The following is a 21,620-nucleotide window of genomic DNA, read 5'->3' on the forward strand; positions in this document are numbered from 1 at the left end:
GTCCCTCAGCCGGGGCCGGGCTGCGCCGTCGTTGCCTTGTTCCCTGCTTGTCACAGACCTGCGGAAAGGGGGACGGGCACCATCACCACCAGCAGCCGCCTCCTCCTCCCCAGCATCACCAGCCGAACCTGCCTGCCCAGCCCAATGGACTCCTGCCAGCCCATCGCAGAGTTCTTGGCGCACCAATGACTCGGGGACAATCACTACTTATTTCTATCAATAGAAAGTGTTGTGTCAATAACGCAGCCAAGATCTCGCCAATCGTTAACTTCCAAGAGGAGAAGGTAAACTAGATAATTGCTCAATTCGCTTCCAACACTCAACAGGAAAACTTTTTTTTTTTTCCTCTGCAGTCAGTGACTACTTTTCATTGGTGAGCGAGGTTCCCCCGCCCAGAAGAGGCGGGGGCGCGCTCCGAGGCGCGGCGGACCGTCGCCTCCGCGCACACACTCGCCGGCGGACACTTCGCTACCCTCCGCGTCGCCCCCCCCCCCCGCTTTGCTTTTTCCTGTCTTTTTAACTCTCAATCTGCTTAACCGGGCTTTAGAGGCCAAGCAAATCTGAGATCAATTTTCTCGTTTAGCTCTAAATGACATCATCTAAAATCATTGTACAAGGGCTAAATAAGGAAACAGACTCGAATTCAGGGGCAAACACCAGGCTATATTTATCAAACGCCAGGCTCTAGAAAGCCGCGGCCAGAAAGCCTCCGGCAAGAGAAATCCGAGCCTTCCCGGCATGGTTCCACCGGGCCCGAGGTGGGCCCGGGTCGGAGCCCCGCTGCCTCCTCCGCAGTCCTCTTTCTTCCTCTAGGGCCTGGGGCTGAGGGCTCCTGGAATCCCGAAGTCTCCGTGGCCCGAACCGAGTCTGGACCATTTGGAAGACGCCAGCAGGTAACTGGCCTCCCCCCAAAGCCCCTGAGAATTAAAAGCCTTGGGAGGCTTGTTTTGTGCTTGTGGTTTTGTAAGCGCGATGCCGTGACCTAAGCTTGGGAAAGACACGCTCCATCCACAAAGTTGAGGAGGAATTGCAAGGACTAAGCGGGTGTCACACCAAAAGAAACCTCGGCTAGGACTAGACACCCTCCCCCCACACCCACCAAACACACAGGCGCGCTTTCTGGCGTTTCCATTGAGAGCCCGGAAAGAGAGTCAGTCTTTCAGTACTTGCGCTCAGCTAGAGCTCTCTCGGAGCATTTAAAATCCTGAATGTTGGACAGAGAAGGGAAGCAACCTATTGATTCCCTCCCCCAACCTCCCGACTGCTGGTGTCCGCGAGCCTCCTCGAAGCAGCGCGGGCGGCAGCCAGGGTGTGTGTGCGCTTGGGGGCGACGAGCACCGCGAGCTGCCTGCATGCCTGTCGTGGCCTCAGCCGCGCTTTCGCCTCCCAGAGAGCGCGCGGAGACTAGGACCCGCAACGCCCCCCCCCCCCCATCAAGGCGCCCTCCGGGTCTGGTGCCTGGGCCAAAACTCCCTGGGAGGAGCTGTAGAGAGTAAGGAATGTTCCCGGAAGGCTCCGGTGGCAGCGACTCCGGCAGCGCGGGTTCTCATAGCTTCGGCGGGCGCCGCCCGGAGCGCGCCGGGAGCAGCAGCGCGCACCGTCCTCGTCGCTCCCCTTGGCAAGCCTGCAATCGTGCGGAGCTTAGCCCTGGGGCCAGGGGTGCTAGTGCCGGGCGTGCCCTAGCCGCTACACCGGGAGGACGCGGTAGCCGGGAGACGGCGCCGGGTCTTACGGCCTGCCCGCCCCTGTGAGTGGCCGCCCGCAGCAGCCCAGGGTGCCATCTACCTGGTGAGTTACCCCGAGTGGGTGCTTGTAGAACGGGTGGTGACGGGCGCCAGACATCGGGCCAAGCGGGTGTGGGCGTCCTCTTCCAGCAGGAGCGGTGGAAACGGTCGGCAGTGGGAGGCTGGATGCAAGCGGACTAGAAACCCCGGGATTGTTGAGCCGCTGGCCAAATTACACACCAAATGCAAAGCTGGACCCCAAACGGAGGAAATCGACCTCAAAACAGTCCCTCTCCCCTAACCCATTGCCCAGCACAGGCCAGGGACCACTCTCTCTGGCTTTGCTTGGGGGGTCTGCCCCGCCCCCGCCCGGCGGGCCAAGAGGAGTAGAAACCGAGAGAGTCTGGGCTGGGAGCGCGCCCGATGCCCAACCGCGAAGCAGAGCAGCTGGATGGGTGGCGAGGAAACCCAATTGCTGGGGAAATGGGGGAGGAGACGCGAGTCCGCCTGGAAGTTGAAGGCAGCCAAAGGGCCAGGTGGGGGAAAGGTCCGGTTGCGACCGGCCTTAGCAACCAAGCCTGCAAGTGCCCGGTTTCAGGTCTCGAGGTGGCGTCGGGCTTGGAGGACAGATGCAGCGGTAGAGAAGTGCAAAATGAGGCGAGCGCAGAGCGCGGGGCCCGGGTCCGGGAAGAGGCGCCACACCCCCAGCGGCACTTTGGGGCGGTTTGAGGCCCAGGCGCAGTCGCCCAGGGTGCTCCCAGGCTGGAAATTTTCTTTCCGTTTGCTGCTGGGGCCGCAGAACCTGTCACCTCTTCTCCCCTGCTCAGACAAAGAGCGCCGGACAGCTTTGCTAGGGGAAAGTGGGGGCGGGTCCCGCCACAGATGGGTCGCGGTTAAGACTTTAATTGCTGCCTTTTGGGGCGGATCAGGTTTCCTTTCCTACCTGCCGCTTCCCAGCATCGAAGAATCCCCCTCCTGCTGCCCTCCTCCGAGGCAGGGCCAGGTTTAAAGGAAAAAGCAAAGAAGCACGAAACTGCCCGACTCTGGAAAGCTTTGCAGCGCCCAGCTGACATATACAACTCACCCGCTTCCGGAGCGTTACATGCCTTATTGACTGAATGCCACCAGTTTGTTTTACGTCCGTCGCGTGTCCCTCCCTCCTCTTCCCCTCCCCCACTTCCTCCTCCTTAACGGCAAAAGAGCCTTGGTTTGACCTCGGTAAATTTCTCCTTCGTTGGACAGTGAACTAAAAAGGAAAATTATTGGCTAAGGGCTATACGTGTTTTGTATGGCTAATATTTCAGTAGTTTGCTTTCCACTGGTCTTTTTGGGATTTGCCTTTTTGACAAGTGTTGTTTGAAAGTATAGTCATTTGAGTAACACAAATATCGCAAAGTAGCAATTATACCCTTCCTTTACTAGTGCCGAGCTTCCTAATCCTAAAGACTGAGGAGGTTCTTTATAAATCCAGGTCTTGTTATTCCAACATTTGTTGATGAGTGTTTTCCATTTAAAACCTAACCTATATGTTAATTTTTAAAAATCTCTATTAAGTAAGGATTGTCTTAAACAAAATGCACAATGTATTCAGCAAAGTCTTCCATTTTATTAACAAATCTATCCAGTACTTTGGGTTTTTTCCAAATACATTTGAAAAATAACAACAACAAAAATACCACCAATGAAAGCAGAGCTTATCTGACAAATTTAGAAGCTTCTAAAACAGTTCAACACTTTAAAATTATTTATTAAAAGAATGCAAAGGAGACTTGTTTGTTTTGTTAATGGCAAAATAGAAACTCAGTTATCGTTTCTTTGGATTTTCTTGGAGAATCCTATAATCCCCCCTTTTTCTCATCAGAGCTGATGATTAAGTTCCCTCCCCTTCCCAGCCTTGGAAAGCCAATATTCATTTGCTCTACTACTTTAAATCCTTGGGGAAGGTGAGTTTTAATGTTTGGTTTATCCTGCATGAGATGTCCTAAGGGAAGCAGAAAAACCTTTGGTACAAAGAGACCAGGTAACAAGCTCTGAGTTAAGACTTTCTGAGAAAATAAGAAAGAAGTTCTATTCCGCTAAAGTAATTTAAAGTTCTCTTTTTCCTGGGGAATCTGATTTTGATCTCAATGCTTCCTAAACTATGTTCTTGATATTTTTCAAGAACTTGCATAATTTTCACATGTTTTTGATTTACATCCCTGTCATAAGGAAATGAAGTTTCTGGTCATGATTATTGCAATCTGCAATAAAAGACAATATAACAGAACCATCAATTGCCAAATAATCCACACTTTTTAATCTCTTCTCTTTAATGTCATCAAATACTGTTGACTATTTTAAAAATAAAAAATGGACTGGGAATTATTCAGCCTTCTGCCAAGTGCACTAATTCATCCCTGGTCACGCTTTTAAGGTTTTCAGGCCTTTCCAACACCATCTACCACCCCGGCCTCTTTTTCAAAAGCAACAAACCAGCTTTCTTTTTGCTTCATATTAACTACTGCAAGCTAAAAAAAAAAAGGAGAGAAGATTATTATTATTATGACCCCCATTTCCCAGGCATTCAGATTCATCCACACTTTTTCCTATTTAATAAATAGCACCAAGGGCAACATACCTTCCTTCTAGAGGAGGAAAAACACTCCTAAATTCTTCTACAGTTTTGCTCAGTCTTTATCTCCGACGGGTCTTTTGTTATTTCTTGTGTGTGATGGAGGCGGGTGATGGACCAGGACACAAATCGGAAGGGTCTGCAAGGTTCAAGGAAAGAGTCTTGTTGAGTTGCTCTGATTAATTACTGAATACACAGTGAGAACTAACTTTCCAGGACATTAACAAATACATGGGCCACAAGTTCATATTTAAGGCTACTGCTTTTGCTTTTAGTTAGTTTGGTAGCAAATAAAGAATTCTTGCTAATTTCATACAGCACGTGAAAGGCAGTAAGTATCACAGGTTAGGAGTATAGGAGGCATCAGTTAACTCGCAGAGCCCTCTTTTCTTTGGGGGTCGGAGAGGTGGGAATATGGCTTGTTGTTTATCTCTAGGTCTTTGTTGTTAGTATTTCTTTCATACTAGGATTTCCCTTAAACCTAGTGAAATTATTCTCCTCAAAACAGCATTTGCATATTCAGTCAGTTTGTGAAAGTAAATGAAGAGCCCCAAAGGTGAGAGCTGGTAATGAGCTGGCAGGCATTACAGACTCCGATCACCTGCCCTGGGTTTGTGGCTGCCCCTCCACTAATGCTGGGCTTTTTCTCACCCGTTCCCACAGGCCTGTGAGGTGTTTTCCCTCCAGACTGCCAGGCTCCGACTCAGGGCTGGACTTGATGGAAAAAGAAGTCTAGAAACAAGCAACCCAATGTCTCCAACATATTCGAGGAGCTGCCCAGAAGTCAAGCAACAAAACCCAGCAAAGTTTTACCTGCAATTTACAACGGTGTTATTGAAACCCGGGAAGTGGACAATTAGAAGAGGAGGCCCCAAGTATGCTCTCGTGCCCTACACTGATAGCTCGCTATGCAATTGGCCGATTAGCATTCTGCCGCAGTCCCCAGACAGTTTTTCCAAAGTCCCTTTGTGGTTAAAATAAAAACTATATTTAACACAGCGCTGCTCTTTCCTTGATACTACCCACGAGATTTAGAGCGGTTTTAATGTTGTTTTCAAACTTTCTTATCTCTCACACGAAATAAAAGTCGACAGTGGCCATTCAAATAACACAGAGCAAAGAATGAGCTTAGAGAAATGGAGAAGCAATCGAGGTAAATCAAAATCTTTGGGCGAGAAATCTCTGACAGCCGTTTATAAATTCAGTTTCCTCCCGGACCCCGGCCGTCGCAGCGCCCCGCGCCGACCCTCTGCCTCGGCCGCCTGGGCCTGCATCACGGCGGCGGCCTCGGCGCCCCCTGCCGTGGCCTCCGAGGGAGACACTGCGTCCGGCTGTCGGCGTGGGAGCTGGGGCGCCCTCCTCACTCCCGAAGCTCTGGCCCGCGCTGAGCGAGGTGATAGAAGCCCGAAGTGAAACAGAAAAGCGGACCCACTCTCTCCGGCCCGGCCGGGCTCTCTACTCATTGGCCCTTGCTCCCGAGTCCCAAACAGTAAAACTGACGTTGGCAAGGCCTAGGGCCACCTGGCTCCGTGCGGTGACCTTGGAGGGGCCCGGGGCCGATGGCTCCTGGCGCCTGGAGGGGACTGGGACCTGGGGCGCCACTCGCCTGGCCCGACCTTCCCTTCCCGCCCGCCGCGCGGTGCGGTGCGCGTCCAGCTGGGCTCCGGGCCCCAGCGAGGCCTCCGGGGTGCCGGGTCCGCCAGCATCGCGCGGTAGCCGACCCGGTCCCTCTGACCTCGGGCCTCGGGGACCGCCACCGGACCCCGCGGGCTCCGCGGCCCCTTCGGGGTTCGATCGCGCTCCTCCCCCTCCCCGCGCACCCCCGTGGATCCTGCCGCGGCTCCCTCTCCGTCCCCTCCCCTAGGCTGCGAGAATGGGGGGAGTCTCCAAAACCTCCAAAGAGTTTCGGGAGGGGGGAGGGGCTGCCGGATCGGGTTTAAAGACCCAGTAACAGATGGCAGAGAACTTCTGTTTGAAAAGTTTTTGAGCAGAACATTCGCTAATAGACTTGCTTTGACGACTCCGAGTGTAGCTGAAGGGTCATTTAATCTAGATGTCAGGTGAAAGAAAACAGGCCTGACGCTGTGGCACGCCCAAGAAGGAACTAGAGCATCTTTTTTACTAGTTTTGCTTGTCATTTTGAGTTTCCCAGCAAACATTTTCTTAAGCCAATTTTAAATGGGGGCGAAGGTGGGGCACCACTGTGTTCTCCCCAAACCTGTCACGTCCATTCCCGTTACCGTATTTTCGTGCCCCCTTCTCACCCCCCAACCCCGCGAGTCCTCCTTTCAGAGCCGTTTCGCTTGTCCTTACAATTAGTTGGTGTCTTCTGAAGGTCCTGGGGAATGAGAGAGAGTTTTCTAACTAGATTCTCCTGTTTTAAGACATTTTCCTTCTACCTTCGCCTCTCGGCCCATCCTCCAATTTGTCCTTTTATTCGGGTTCCTGAGCTCTCCCTGTCAATCCCTTTTTCCCCCCTTCAAAGGAGGAGATGGGACGGTTGTCCCCAGAGCACAATGCCCCCGCGGCCACCTCCCGCAGGCCTCCCCAGTCCCGAAGAGGAGGAATCGCTCAGCCACTGGCCGGCCCCTTTTTCTCAGGGGGGCTGGACGCTCTTCTGCGATTCCCCCCGCCTCCCTCCCTAAGGCCTCTCTCCGACCAGATCCTACAGGCGTTGACCCTGTTTCAAGAGTTGAGCTGTAACATCCACGCCGAGGAGATCCCAAGATGAGGCTTGATCCGTCGTTAAGGAATCTGACTTTTACAATGTTAGGTTAAATCATTGCCTTCTTTGTTTTGGGAAGTCACTTTTCTTTTTCTCTTCCCACTGTCTCCTCTTTAAGTTCAGTTGATTCTTTGAATTTCACCAGCAGTGGGTCTGCTGCCCTCCGAGTTTCCCATCAGTCTCACAGAGGAAGAGGGTGCTGGAAACACCGCGAAGCTAAGCGGCCGGAGTCCGTGTGAACGCTGACAACAGGGGAACGGCGTTCGCCGGCCCGCGGTGACCTAGAGGGCCGGCCGCCTGATGTCACGAACGCTGCCCCGCCGCGGCTCCCGGGGCCCGGGTTGGCGGCTCTGTTTCCCTGCACACCCGCGGGGTGGAGGGTGGGAAGGAAAGCTGGGTCCGGGGAAAAAAGCGCGAGGAAGAAACGAGGCTGTGAATCATTCAAAGACTGAATGGGGTCGGTTCCAGTTGCAAGTGGAGGTGGGGGGACCCTCCTCGATCTAACCCTGTGATTCACAGCTTTTCAGAAATTTACATAATACAAGGGCGTGGATGTAAACCTAAGGGACAAAAATATGAATTCGACAGCACATGTTCCATTATTCGCACCATGGGCCTGGATATGTTCCCGGCGTTGGCATAGTAGCTGATTCCCCGAGCTTTTTACTCATGACGGAGAGTAACTGAACTTTCACAACAGTGTTGAAAGGAGAGGCAGAGAGGGAGGAAAAAAGGGAGAGAGAGAGAGAAAATAGCTTTAGTGACTCTGATTTAGATTTGTTACTGACGGCAAAAGAGTTTTAAAAATTGAGAGCATATGCTGCGCTCAAAAGGCAGTGGGCATCATGGTAATTGGGGTCCCTCACTTTCCAAAGGATCTGTTCCCCTTTGATTTGGCTAACATGGGCCTTTTATTCAAAAAGCAAATTCATTACCCTTTAATATTAATAGGACATTCCAATTCATTATTTCCCTAGATAAGTGAAGGCCACAACGTCTACTGAGAGGCCCCGCTGTCAACTGGGCTCCAGCTGGCCGACTCAAATGTAAGATCAAAAAGTAAGACGTGGCAGCTACAAAATACACATGACTGCTGTCTTGCCTTTTGGACTAGTATTTTTGTTTTGTTTTGTTCCTTCTGCATTTGAACTCAGATACCACTAATATATTCAAATTCTGGAGCCCTGCTGGAGGCATTTTCTTAATGATTCCCTGTGGAACACCGTGCATGGGGAAATCCAAGGGCAAGGTTTGTGGGATCCCAGCGTCCCCTTATTTTGGCAGGAAGGCTGCAGCAGTGCAGGTGCCCTTGGTCTCGTGCTGTGCCTCGGCCAAGCGCATCTGGCATCCAGTCCGTCCACGGGTGAGCAGTGGAGCCCTCCCGTCTTGCTTAGTGGCGGACGTGGTGGTCACTGGAAATCGTTAAGAGGAAAGGCCTTTCTTCTCCCATCTCTGCCTTTCTGCATCTTACTGCTGTTCCAGCCTCCCTCTTCTCTCCAAAACCTATGCGCAAAATTGGCCATATTCTCTCTCATTCAGTCCAACCCATCAGAAGTTTACAGTTATTTTAAATTAATTTCTAGAGCTTTTAGTTAAACCTGTATGGGCAGGAACTTAAGAGGAGAAATCATCTACTTTTTCAAGTATGCAGTGAATTCTGCCTTCACTAACCACCTCCCCGCAACTGCTACCCCATAAAGGGTAAATAATAGTCCTCTTTTCTCCTCTTTGTCCCCTTCTATCCTTTCAAAACTTGATTCTTCAATTATCCATTGAAATTGAGAATGTTTCCTCCCTTCTAAGAAACTTCTTTTTCATTAAGTACTCCTACCACCGATGTGTCCCAGGAAATTTGAGGGCTGAAATAAATGATGCCAGTTTCCTGTCCTGCTTTAGCCTTCTAGCCAGGGAGTGCCAGCTTGGGGAGGGCCACCCAGCCAGTGGACTCCTTGTTTGCCTGAACGGATGGTGGCAGTTCCCCTTTGCCTTGTTTTTCTGTAAAATGGGACTAAATCAAAGCCCACTTCATTCTTGGGAGGCTTTGAGATTGAAAAGAGATTTAAAAATAAAACTACTTTACATGTGAAAAGCTATCCATCACCTTGTTAAAAAATTAAGCTATAAAATTTTCCCAAATATTTTTCAGACAACTGTATTTAAAAACAACGCTTCTGCTCAGTGATTTGCTTTCTGGTTATATACATGGAAATGTTAAAATACACATAAAAAATCACATTTGCTAAATTATTTTTCACAACCTTGAGGACTTCCCTTATCCTTGGGGGTCTGCTCTCCCATGTCCAGTCTTGAGTTCCCCAGGGGACAATTTCTTCTGTAGATTTGTGAATTAACCTTTCACAAAAGCTTTTCCAAAATCCCAGTTTGATTAAAGCTTCTCTTTCGAAGCTGTTATTTCTAAAATTAATCAACTTCCTGATAGACTATCATGATTCTATGAAAGAACACACCAAGCAATCACCCAATGTAACAAAAAACTGGGCAGTTTGAATGAGTGACAGTGAATGAGCTTCTTCAATACAGCAACTTTGTAGTGTGTTTAAAAAAATTATTACCCAGCTTTGGGGTATGTGTGTAGGTCAGGGACACCTGACAAAAGCCCTCCCCTGACACAATCTGCTGCTATCCTGGCATTTCCATATTTCACTTTCCACATTTTGAAATCCAGTCCTATTGGGTTCTGACCTTTTACTAATGTAACCCCTCTTTAATGAAACTTTTTCTACCTCCCTAGCAAAATCTCCTTCCAAGGTTACAATTAGTTTTGCTTCCTTGGCATTTTAAGGAAGTACCCTAAACAACAAACTTCAGCATTTAAAGTTTTCTTTCTGTCAATCACACCCAAGAGAGGTGTTACCAGTTGGGTGTCAGGAAGGAGGCAGTGTTAAAAGGCAAACCAGAATCGACTTAAAGTAGAAAAAGAAATAATTTGACATACCACTTTCAATTTTGCAAAGGTACATATTATGTGTAGGGGCTCCATAAACAAGCCTGTGCCAGGGGCCAGGAAAGAGTATCTACTCTGCCTGATGGTTCTTGTTTGAAATCAACTCTTCACTTCCTCTCAGACCAGAGAACCACTGATCCTAGGGATGCACCACGTGAAAGGAGATTTCAGACAACTCTAGACTATGCTTATTGTTTGATTTATTTATTTATTAAAAATACATTTATTTATTTATTTTGGCTGCCTTGGGTCTTCGTTGCTGCGCGTGGGCTTTCTCTAGTTGCGGCGAGTGGGGGCTACTCCTCGTTGCGGTGCGCGAGCTTCTCATTGCAGTGGCTTCTCTTGCTGCGTAGTACGGGCTCTAGGCACGTGGGCTTCAGAAGTTGTGGCTCGCGGGCTCTAGAGCGCAGGCTCAGTAGTTGTGGCACACAGGCTTAGTTGCTCCCCGTGTTCCCTGCACTGGCAGGCGGATTCTTAACCACTGCGCCACCAGGGAAACCCTGATTTATTTATTTTTTAATCGCACTGCAAATAAGCACACAAATACAGCGGCCCGCAGTGTAAAGTTGCAAAGTAGGGGAGATTAAAGACAACGTGGCACTCCGGAGTGGGATGGTGGGCGTGGGGCACGAAATCCTGTTTCCTAGGTCTGGAACTCAAGAAGCTGCAAGTAGGCTATCTTAAAGGAATGATGGGGATGGGGAACATCCCTCCAGTTAAAAAAGCAGCTCTAGTCCTGCCTGGCACAAAGCAGGGCGCAATATCTTTCCCTTTGGTGAGTGATCAGCTTCTCCCTCCTCAAGGCCACCGCGGGCTTGGCCCCGGCACCACCTGGGCTCGCACTTCCCTCGCCACGGACATCCTGGCTTGTGACCCTGGGCGCGCCCTCGGCCCTGCGCTGGGTCTCTGCGCTATTGGCGTTTCCCTGACGGCTTCGAAGGGCGGTCAGTTCAACCCTGCGGGGCAGGACTCCGTGCTGGCTGTCGTCCTCAGAGCCTGCCGTTTTTTACTCTGTTGCCACGGCTGAGGTCTCCTTGGGGCGCGCCGGGGCGGCCTTCGTCTCCTCTGCCTCACTCCCGGTGCTGCTTCGCATTTTCCCGTGCCGTGTGCGCATCTCTGGGCTGAGACGCAGGACGCCATTTGCGGCCTCCTTAAATCTGGGAAAACACTAATGAACACCAATTTGCCCTTGAAATTCTCTTGAACTCAACCTGTTGGGCACAGGCAGAGGTCTGGGATTCCTCGCTTGTGGTCCGACACCCCCCGATCATAACCGTCCGGTTTCGGAGGCCCTGACCAACAAACAATATCCTCATGTGGACCCAAAGACACGTCTCCAGCCGCCTCCCCTCCTAAATGCAGCTCCAAGGGCTGCTCTCGGAATACTGGCCTTTTTGGGAGACAGTCGACTTGCCCCTCCCGGTCTCCTCTCCTCCCACTAGTCTGGTTGTATAAATAACCCTGAAACTGGACAGTTCTAGCCAGCCCACGGACACGCCAGGGACGGAGCCGAAGATCCGCCGAGATGACTGTGATCTACACCTTGTGCCACCCCGGCGAGAACTGGGCGGTGCGAGTGGTGGTGTATGTTGGCAGGGGCAGGCCTCCCACAGTTTCTCTCGAATCCACCCCTACATGAAGAGTCAACAACGGCCACAACTTATACGCATCACCTTCGTAATTGAGCGCCCGCTTCACAGAGAGGTTACATAACTTGCCCAAGGACACAGAGCTCGGACGCGGGGAAGTGTAGTCGTTGGCACTCAAACCCAGGCTTTCCTGGCTCTAAGGCCCTGGCCCCTTACGGTTCCCCAAGCTGTGTCACGTTCACACGTTTCTGGGTAGATCTTTAAATCGAGGTCTTTTTCAACTTGGGAAACACATCGAATTCTCGTCTTACTTCCTTTCTCTCGGCTGTACACACTCACAGTCTAGTGCCTCCTTTTCCCTTAAAACGATCCCGTATTGCGCCTGGATAGAGGCTGTGGCTGACCGTCACCGTGACTTCCAGAACCCAGGCTCAGAGCTTTGCGCTCACAGCCTGCACTCGCCTCGGGCCCCTTAAAGTATCATGCCTCAACGTTACAGAGAAAGGCAGTTGAAGGCACATCTGCCCCGCGTCTACCAGCCCACGCGGCGGAAGGCGGGGAGGGTGGGGAAGGAAGCCTCGCCCTGGGCTCCCGGGGTCGGGGTAAAGCGCTCTGGAGCCGTCGCTGCTGCGGGGTCGCAACTGCTCTTTGCCTCTGGCCTGCTGCCCAGGCCCCTGGGCTTGATTCCATCTGCAGCTAAATACCGGGGCCAAACGAACCGCCGGCCTTTCCCTAATGTTCCTGCGGGTCCAGCGATCTGGACTTGACGGGTAAAGGAGACCCAGGTCCACGGCGTCTCGCTACACAGTACCGGGGAGGGGATGGGGACTCAGTGTAAAGGCGGGATGAGCCCCATCCTCCCGAATCCCCCCAAACCAGGACCCGGAATTCCGCACAAACCCCGCGGGGCTGGGACGGGTCGAGGGCTGTGGCGGGGCCGGGGTTGCGGTGAAGGGCGAGCGCGCGGGGGCCGACTCGGTCGCTCTCTGGCCGCGTAGCCGCCCCGCCAGCGGCGCGTGAACAACTCTCGGGAACATCGATTTGTCACCTCCCTTTAGGGACCCGGACCGGGAAATTTCCATTTTCTGTGCTGGGAGTAAGAAATGAAAGCGATTGAGCTCTTGCTCTAATTTCCTCCATCGGTCCTCCTACCGAAGGCGTGGCGGGAGGGGCTCGGAAGACCGGGTCTGCGCGGGGCGCCGGGCCTGGGGTTCCCCCGGGCTTTCGCGGGGTGGCTCGGGGCGCGCCCCTCTCGGGAGGGGTTTCGCGGTCCAGGAATGGCGACAGCTGAGGGGCCGCTTTCCCACCAAGGGCACCTTCCCGGAGCTCACGGACCCCCTCACCCACGATCGCCGCGGGACCAGGCCGGCTGTGACCCTGGGGGCGCGGGGGGAGCCCCGAGACACTTTGCATGGGCGCTTACTGCAAAAGTAGCAGGAAATCCTTTCTCCACAGCGAGGGACAATGAACAAGAACTAAGGGGAATTCAAGTGGAAAAATCCGTGAATACAAGAACGACCCACAGCTGGAGCTGGGAGGTTTACGTTAAGCTCTATGGGGTTCTTTCCCTTTCCGGGAAAAAGGCATTATCATTATTTTTCTCCAACAAGAGCTTGGAGAAACTTTCCCTCTAGGTGTGTTCTTTAACAAACTCATTCCGGCTGGACATTAGACTGTATTAGTTATTTTCTCCTGCAACGTTCACCGAACTGGCCAAAGAATGCACTTTTTTCCCCTCTTCCCCAAGACCGTTTAGGAGAGTAGGGCTAGTTCTTTGAAGTTAAAAATGATTTTCCTTTCAAAAATTGTACATTTGTTAGGTTTTCAATTAAATTCTTTTTAAAAAGATTTTTGTTTTGTTTTGTTTTTAAAGAACACTTGGTGTCCTTTAATAGACAGATGCTTGGGCATTCACTCTCACAGCTATACATACGGATGAATTATGAAGTCATTTCAAGCAATTGGCAGTTATGTTGAAGAGCATTTCTGGGCAAAAGTCCCAAACTAAACTTTCATTCTTTTTCAGGGTGACTTTATAAACTTCTCTCCATACACCCCTCTGTGGCTCAAAGGTTAGTCCACACAGTCCTCAAAAAACTGTGAGCATCTCCACTACCTGCCTTTGATTGCTATTGTCCTCTCCCTGCAAGCCAGTGGAGGCTGGAGTGGGGGGTGGAAGCTTTAGTAATCTCCTGGGTGTCTAAGGGAAGGAGCGGAGAATACCCAGATCTGGAGAGAGGCTACAAGAGGCTGACCAGCAAAGAGGGCCAGTGGGCAGGTTAAATAGGTCAGGTCAGCAGGGAGACCCTGCTGGCCCCAAGTACTTTCCCCTGTAACACATGCTTTCCCCTTTATTTCCGAATTCTATCAACTAGATATTTCCTTAAAAAAATATGTATACATATATGCATATATATGGCTAAGGGGGTGGGCTCATCAGTCATTCATACTTTAGGACAAGATGGGCCAACTACTCTGAGATAAGCTGTATCAAAGAAATAGACATTCAATATAAAGGAAAAGAAGGGTGGGTAAGTTCCAAGTAGAGAGCAATTTGAGCTGTGCAGAGCCAGCTTGGGGAGGGTACCATTGGGGATTTGAGGGTAGCCTGACTAGACACCTGAGGGCTTGAGAAAGGATAGTATCGTCATGAGGGTGGAGAAGAAAGGGAAGGACAAGCATTCCAAGACAAACTGCCTTTCAACAATACTGAGCTCATAGAGTGGGTCTCTAATCCAGGAAAGGAGAAGAAATTTCCATTCATGTTTATCTTGTAGCACAGGGTCTCTTACCCCTAGGACCCAGAATTGAGCCCAAACAATATTATTTAATAACTGTGGATTAAATAGGTTTTTGTGGGCTCGTCTAGGTCAGGCACCAGAATAAATTTGGAGGGCCAAGAAGTTGTTTCACTTCCAAAGCTTCAGAACTTACGTTTACACAAATTCAGGGGTACCTTCACTTATTCTGCATTAACTCACTTCATTTAAAAACCACTTATGAATGAGTGCTGGCATATTTTTGAAAAAAATACAAAAATTAAAATTCAAAGATAAATTACAATTTAAAAATTGTAGCCAGAAAATACTTTGGGGGAAGAAAAACTGTTAATATGTCAATTGCTAGTTAACATCACTAGCATTTCTAGTATTACTCATTATTAACACTAATTGCTAATGTTAACTAATAATACACAATCTATGAGTATGTAGTCAACATCAGCTTTGCTATGGAAATATGCTCTCATATTTAACTAGTTCTTTTAACAAGTGTGAGTGCCTACTAGATGGAAAGCAGTGTTAATATCTTTTACTCATTTGATTGTAAACAAACACAATAAAAACACAGATCCAAATTGTTGAGATGGTTATAATACTGCAACATATTTTACTGTATTTAATTTATACAAGTCTAATAAATACATAAATGGTTAGGACCAAGTGGACTTTTATTGCCTGCAAGCTGTTACACTTAGTAGTAGGAGAATATGGTACGTTGACGACAGCACACTTACTACCCCACACTTTGGGATTTTTATACTTGAAGGAAAAAATGTTCAGAATGGAACAAGACACAAGCCCATTGGATAACCTAGTTTATATTTGGGTTCGGCGATCCTTAAGCCCAGGAAGACCAATTCAGAGTACTAAGAACCAAGGTTAAAGTTCTAACACACATCACAACAATGATAAATTAACTAGGAGACAAACCTTGCACGTAAATGATAAACTGTCAGGTACACACCATTTTAACAAGGGTACGTACAATAGAGCTGGCACAATGATGAGAAGTGGCTTATTCTCACAATGTTGTATCATGAGAAATACATATCTCACTTCACACAAGCGACATGACTTTGATGTAACTACAGAAAAAAAAAGTCGAATCTTCTTTAAAAAAAAAAGGTTCATGTTCCAATCACAGAGCCAAAGATCATCATTTTAGATCAAGCTACACAAAAAAGGCTGCTCTTCTTCAAAAAAATACTTGGCATTTTCTCTTTTAACTCTGCTTCAGGTTAACTTTTTAAAATTTAAAATGTAGAGTGAAATACAAGCATTTATATTTGGTCCAAGCAATCAATGTAATTACAAGGACAGGTACAAAATAAACAATGTCAAGGCCCTCCTTCCTTCTGCAGAGCTGCATTTTATTAGCCTTCTTCTTCTTCGTCACTGTCTTTCATCGTGATGCCCTGAAGTCCTCCTCCTTCCGAAACAGAAGCTGTAGCCTCTTCTACTGTTAAACGTCTGTGCAGGGTGTCATAGGTCTTACTGTTCAGGGTGCCTTCCAACACACCCTGCAATCGGAAGTCCCTATAGGTTTTCTGGAGGAAGGAGAGAGAATTTGCTTAGATCCCTTATGGATTATATGTCTGGATGTATATGTGTATGTCTGAATGTATATATACTCAGTTGGCATTTCAGAAATGATCTTGGACAATTCACTAATGGATTCGGATTGTAGCTGCCCAGGCCAGTCATCCTGTTGGTGTAGGTTCTGGGGAGCAAATGAAATGACTTTTGATAGTGCTATTCAAACTAGAATCACTCTGAGTAGATCAAAATGTTGTGACTGTCAGATGACAAATGAGCTTTTTTCCTCCAAAATATTACTAATTGCACAGAATTTACTATTTGAATAACCTGTAACAAAGGTAAAATGATATGTACTTATGTACATTTTCAGTATGAAGGAATTCTTAGTTTTTCAATTGAGGAGACTTTATTTTAGTATTGAAAAATACGTTACATTTTATAAAATGCATTAGGTTTTGGGGGGAGTTGTGTGGAGGGAAGAGGATTAATCCTATTATCACTAAAAGAAGTTTGAATTTTCAGCATTTGTGAATTATAAAGTTTATTTATATGCACACTGGGTAAAAATTTGTGTACACCCAAATGTCTGTGTGAATTCTGCCCTTCTGAAATTGCCTTGGAATGTGAAGTGTTAAATTCTGGCATTAAACTTCCATTGATGGGCTAATAAAACATATTTACTTTTTTGTGTGTGAAACAGTAAATTATTATTTGGTGTATTATGTGTCAAAAATAGAGCAAATATCATGTTATTGTTTATACAGTGGTTCTTAAAAACAACAAGAATAACAACAAAACTCTGATTTCTGTGGCTCTTAAGATATGTAACCTATAAAACTTTCCTTATTTTACTTTTCTCCTGAAGTGAGACTTCCTTCACCCATGAGTTTTTGATGACTAAACAAGGCTGGTATTTTATTATTGATTTTTAAAGTTGTAGAAAAAGTCTAGAGTTAGTTCAATGGGGAAACAAAGCACAAATGAAGATAGCTCATTCTGTAGAGGCACTTCTAAGGCCATTAAAATGCTAAATATCTTTAAAGATTTTTTTTTTAACTGTCCTATGTTAGATTTAGAATACTAAACAGCCAGATGTCAATGGACTGGCCCAAAGTATCAATACATATCGATGTGCCACTTTTTTGTTCGAAATGATTGCTAACAGTCACTTTTTGGGGGGTTTGCACTTAACAGATGAAAAAAGTCAAATAAAAAAAGGAATGTTGTACTTCCTGGCCCAAAATTGCAACTCCAATAGCTGAAAATTAACATTAAGGGATGCCTGATTTCACTCAACACAATTAGAAGGAAAATATAATATTCAAAGAGCGCAGCTGAAGGTGCTTATCCACTTGAGGTAGGAAGTGCTGATGGATGGCATCCTAATCCCCTGGATATACACACCTGGTCTACAAACACACTTCTGGGAAGGAAAAGAACCATTACAAGGTAGTGGTGCCATTGGTGTTTTCACATTTTATCTTCCTGTCTTATATCATCTGACTTATGCCCCGTGGTACCATTCAAGTTTCAGAAGTGATATTCACTGGTTATAAATAAAATGCATAAATAAAGTCCACCTCATGTCCAAAAAATAAACTGAATGGTGAGGAACACTATACTGAATCTGAGGTCAGTACCTCAACAGCAAGAAAATTTAGTGTTTTTTTTCTTAAATGACCCAAACTATTTAAATTTGATTATTTATTTATTTATTTATTTATTTATCTATTTATGGCTGTGTTGGGTCTTGGTGCTACATATGGGCTTTCTCTAGTTACGGTGAATGGGGGCTATTCTTTGTTGCAGTGCACGGGCTTCTCGTTGCGGTGGCTTCTCTCGTTGTGGAGCACGGGCTCTAGGCACGCAGGCTTCTGCAGTTGTGGCACGTAGGCTCAGTAGTTGTGGCCACGGGCTTAGTTGCTCCGCGGCACGTGGGATCTTCCCGGACCAGGGCTCGAACCCGTGTCCCCTGCACTGGCAGGCGGATTCTTAACCACTGTGTCACCAGGGTAGTCCTTTTAATTTGATTTTAATATTTTGTATTAAGACACATAAATCCCACCATCCTCATATTCTCTTTCTAAACCATTAAAGCTTATTATTACTAAGGTGATACATTCACATCAAAACATACAGTAATTTGCATCAGAACCCATGAAGTAACTCTGTAAGGTAAATTTTGTCTGGAAAAATCTAGTAACTAGTATGCATGGTATTACTACCATAGAGATTTCTGTTCAAGCCTCTAACACTCTGATAGATTAAAAATATATCAAGCACACAAAATATTCATCTACAGATAATACATCTGAAATAAAGTATTAATGTTCCACTGACAATTATATACCAAGTTTGTGAGTCCCACTTTCTTATTTTATTGGAATGACTTTCCTTAGACTTAGCTTAATTATCAGTAAGTTGGCCAGGACAGAGTTGTATTGTGGATTTGCAGCCCTAAAGGCTTTCTAATTTGTATAAAATTAAGACTCTGCTTCCTTACTTTATTAGTAAGCAATAAGCAGTTAAGGGCACTGCAGGGCAGGTACCCTTGCAATCTCCCTCTTTCTCTCTTTTTAGAATTCATAACATGTTATTGACACTTAGAGATCCTCTGTGGCTGCCAAGAAGGTCTGCTTGGCTCTTACTTAAGACAAGTGCCTGCCGCAGGGTGCTGCTCACTTGTTGTCTTTTCTCCTAGTAAAAGCAGCAGCTCATTTATGTTAACCGCTTTTAAATGTCAAATGGCCTCTAGGGAGAACAGAAATCCATCAGCCATTTTGATTATTTGAGGATTCTATTTTTCCCTTCCCCAAATAAACCATGCTGATGTGTAAACTTTGTTAATTTCTTAGTCCTAAATCTTCTGTGAAAATCTTACTGCAATTTGTCTCTTCTTAGTGAGCAACTCAATGAACCAACTGGCGTCTAAGTGTCTTTGTGGGGCAAAGTTGGCTATCATATACATCTTGATGGCATCTGGGTCTCCGTGGGCACAGAAGAATGACAATGCTTCTAAGGACTAGGCTGCCAGAGTCCAGTAGCTCTGGGCTTGGCTCCTGAGTAGAATGCACTACTCTGCTGTAACATGCAGGTCCAGTCTAAGTGACGTGGATGGAAGGAAAGCCTACTTGGGGCCTGCACAATTCTATACATGTGCTGTTTAATAGCTGCTTAAATTCATTGGAAAATGAACATTATAAACATAGCCATATAAGCTCTGAAGAGTGATGAATCTATGTATGAAATTGGCTAAAGTCTGCTTATATTCAAAGTAGAAAAAAACCAGTTAGAACACTGAATTAATTCATCCTAATTTTCATTGTGAAAATAATCACTTTTAGTTATTAAATAAAGCCCTATGAGTTGATTAAATGTGTCAGCCCAAGAAAGTATTGGCTGAGTTTGGGGACCTGCCTGCGAAAAACAAAACATGGAAAGTCAAACATATACATGAAATTTAATTTCATATTTATCGGTCTTGACTGTTGGTAGCCATAATGAAGACTATATTAAAATAAGATAAACTGACTGGCTTAGAATACAATGGAAATGTCACCCATTAATGTCAACAAAATTATTAATCATTTTTTCTGCTAAAATATTCACTGGTGCCTGAACTGTTATGACTGTGAATATGAGAAGAGGAATAACTTTGAAATAAACAGATGATGGGCTAATAAAAAATGGAGATTCTTATTATAAAAACAAAGAAAGAGCTTACCAACCTATCAACTAATACCAATCAGCCGAGTATGTAATTTCTGACATCCTGAACACAGTAGACATTAGCTTGAAAATATGGCTGATCCTAAGCGGAACAAGCTAATCCCAATATTAGTCACAGTATAGACTGCAATCTTAACATGTACACATATTTAGAAGGTAAACACAGATTATTCTGATTCTCTTTTACGAAAAACAAACTTCAGTTGAAAGCTCTCCAAGTGACATTTATAGAAACAAGGAAGAATCCATGGAGGAACTAAAGCAAACATGAACGTATCATAATGTGTTTTCAGTTTCTTTGTAAAATAAATAACACCTGGTAAAAAGTGTTCTAGATCAAAGGTAGTCTGTCAATTGAAATGTAATGTTTTAGTGTATTAAAATTAGTTGGTGACTAATTTTACTTGTTATTTATGACTAATCATGATTGCTGTTACTGTGACATTATAGGTCTGGTTCTACGTTCCAGTAGATTTGCCAATTTCTGACTTTAGAACTTTCCTCTTGGTGGATCTTTCTATAACCTATGTGTCTGTGGCACAAAAGAATTCATATTCTAATGAGACTGCAGGAACCAAGAGAATGGTGGAAAATATTTTAATGTGGATAAAACTTTTAATGACGTGACACAGTGGTTCTTCTCAAACTTTACCTCTATCAGAATCCTCTGGAGGGCCTGTTCATGTAAGATGGCCAGGCCCCACTCTCAGACGCTCTGACTTAGTAAGTCTGGTGTGGAGTCGAAGAATTTGCATGTCTAACAAGTTCCCAGGTGTTGCTGATAATGTTATATCAGGAATGACACTGTGAGAACCACTGTGTATGTGTGTGTGTGTGTACATATACACACATACACACAAATATACACATATACATATATATGTACGTGCAAATATACATATACACATATATAGGCACACACACATATATATAAATACATCAATGGTATATGTATACCATTTGATAAATGGTACTAGAATGGAAGTAAAAGTCACCTATTTAAAGGAACAGCTGATTCACAAGAGCTTAGAGTTATGTTTTTTGCCATAATGTAGAATTTGTCTCAATTTTAAGAAAAAGTTATACCTGTGGTAAATTTTGTATTTCCACTGGAATTTATAAGGTGTGGAAAATCATGTTGAATAATATATTACTTTAAAGCCCCTACTCACTCAATATAACATGCACGTGATTACATTTCCTCTTGAAAAGCAGAAGTCAAAATGGCCTCATTGAACTGATATAACATGTGTTAGTGGTTATGGATGGTCCCCGACACTCATACTGATCATCTCTTACATATAAGAAGGGGCATGCTTCCAAAAGAATTCAGGCAGTGACAGTGTTTTACTTTCATATCAGGATAGAACAAAATAAAGGAGACTCTCCTTATCCTAGGGGCAAATATAATTCAAAAGCCCTCATAATAATATATTAATAAATATGAAGCACATATATTAGGAGAAAACATTTCTATACCTAAGACAATACAAAATTATTGTGGACCTACTACATTCAGGTAAATGTGCTAGGGGCTTTATGTATATATTATCTTCAAATATGATTACTTGATAACAAAATACTTTTAATTTATTAATGCAAAAATGATAAATGTATGTTTATTTAGTAATCTAACTGAAAATGGAATAAACAGCAGCACATCATTGCTGAAAGTGATGTTTTTAAAGTACTTACATCCACTCAGGTATATCAAATACGATTTTCTTATATGTCAATATCTTGCCATTATAGCTTGCTGGGCAATTCACATCTAAACACATTTTGTTTACCTTCACAATCTTGATTAGTGTCTTCAGTTGGTAAATATGAAGCTGAAGGTCTAATCTATCAGCCAGCCACACACAAATGACTTTCATGGAATTGCTGTACCATTGCTGGAAAGAAGGATGGGGGCGGGGGGGGGGAAGAAAACAGAAAAGAAAACAATCTCTGCAGTA

At 45.9% G+C, this 21,620-nt stretch overlaps 1 protein-coding gene across 6 annotated transcripts in view; it reads right to left on the reverse strand.

The window, feature by feature from the left end:
- Positions 1-14,978: 14,978 nt before the first annotated feature.
- Positions 14,979-21,620, reverse strand: part of CADPS2 (calcium dependent secretion activator 2) — a 487,398-nt gene continuing 480,756 nt past the window's right edge. For all 6 annotated transcript variants that reach the window (XM_081243761.1, XM_081243760.1, XM_081243759.1 and 3 more), the window contains 2 exons: positions 21,453-21,557; positions 14,979-15,941 (listed from right to left, as the gene is read on the reverse strand). In XM_081243761.1, the coding sequence (XP_081099887.1) occupies positions 15,768-15,941; positions 21,453-21,557 (279 nt within the window). In that variant the 3' untranslated portion in view covers positions 14,979-15,767. The remainder of the gene's footprint in view (positions 15,942-21,452; positions 21,558-21,620) is intronic.

This window comes from Mesoplodon bidens (assembly GCF_964165515.1).
Source record: "Mesoplodon bidens genome assembly, chromosome: 9".
NCBI lineage: Eukaryota > Metazoa > Chordata > Mammalia > Artiodactyla > Ziphiidae > Mesoplodon > Mesoplodon bidens.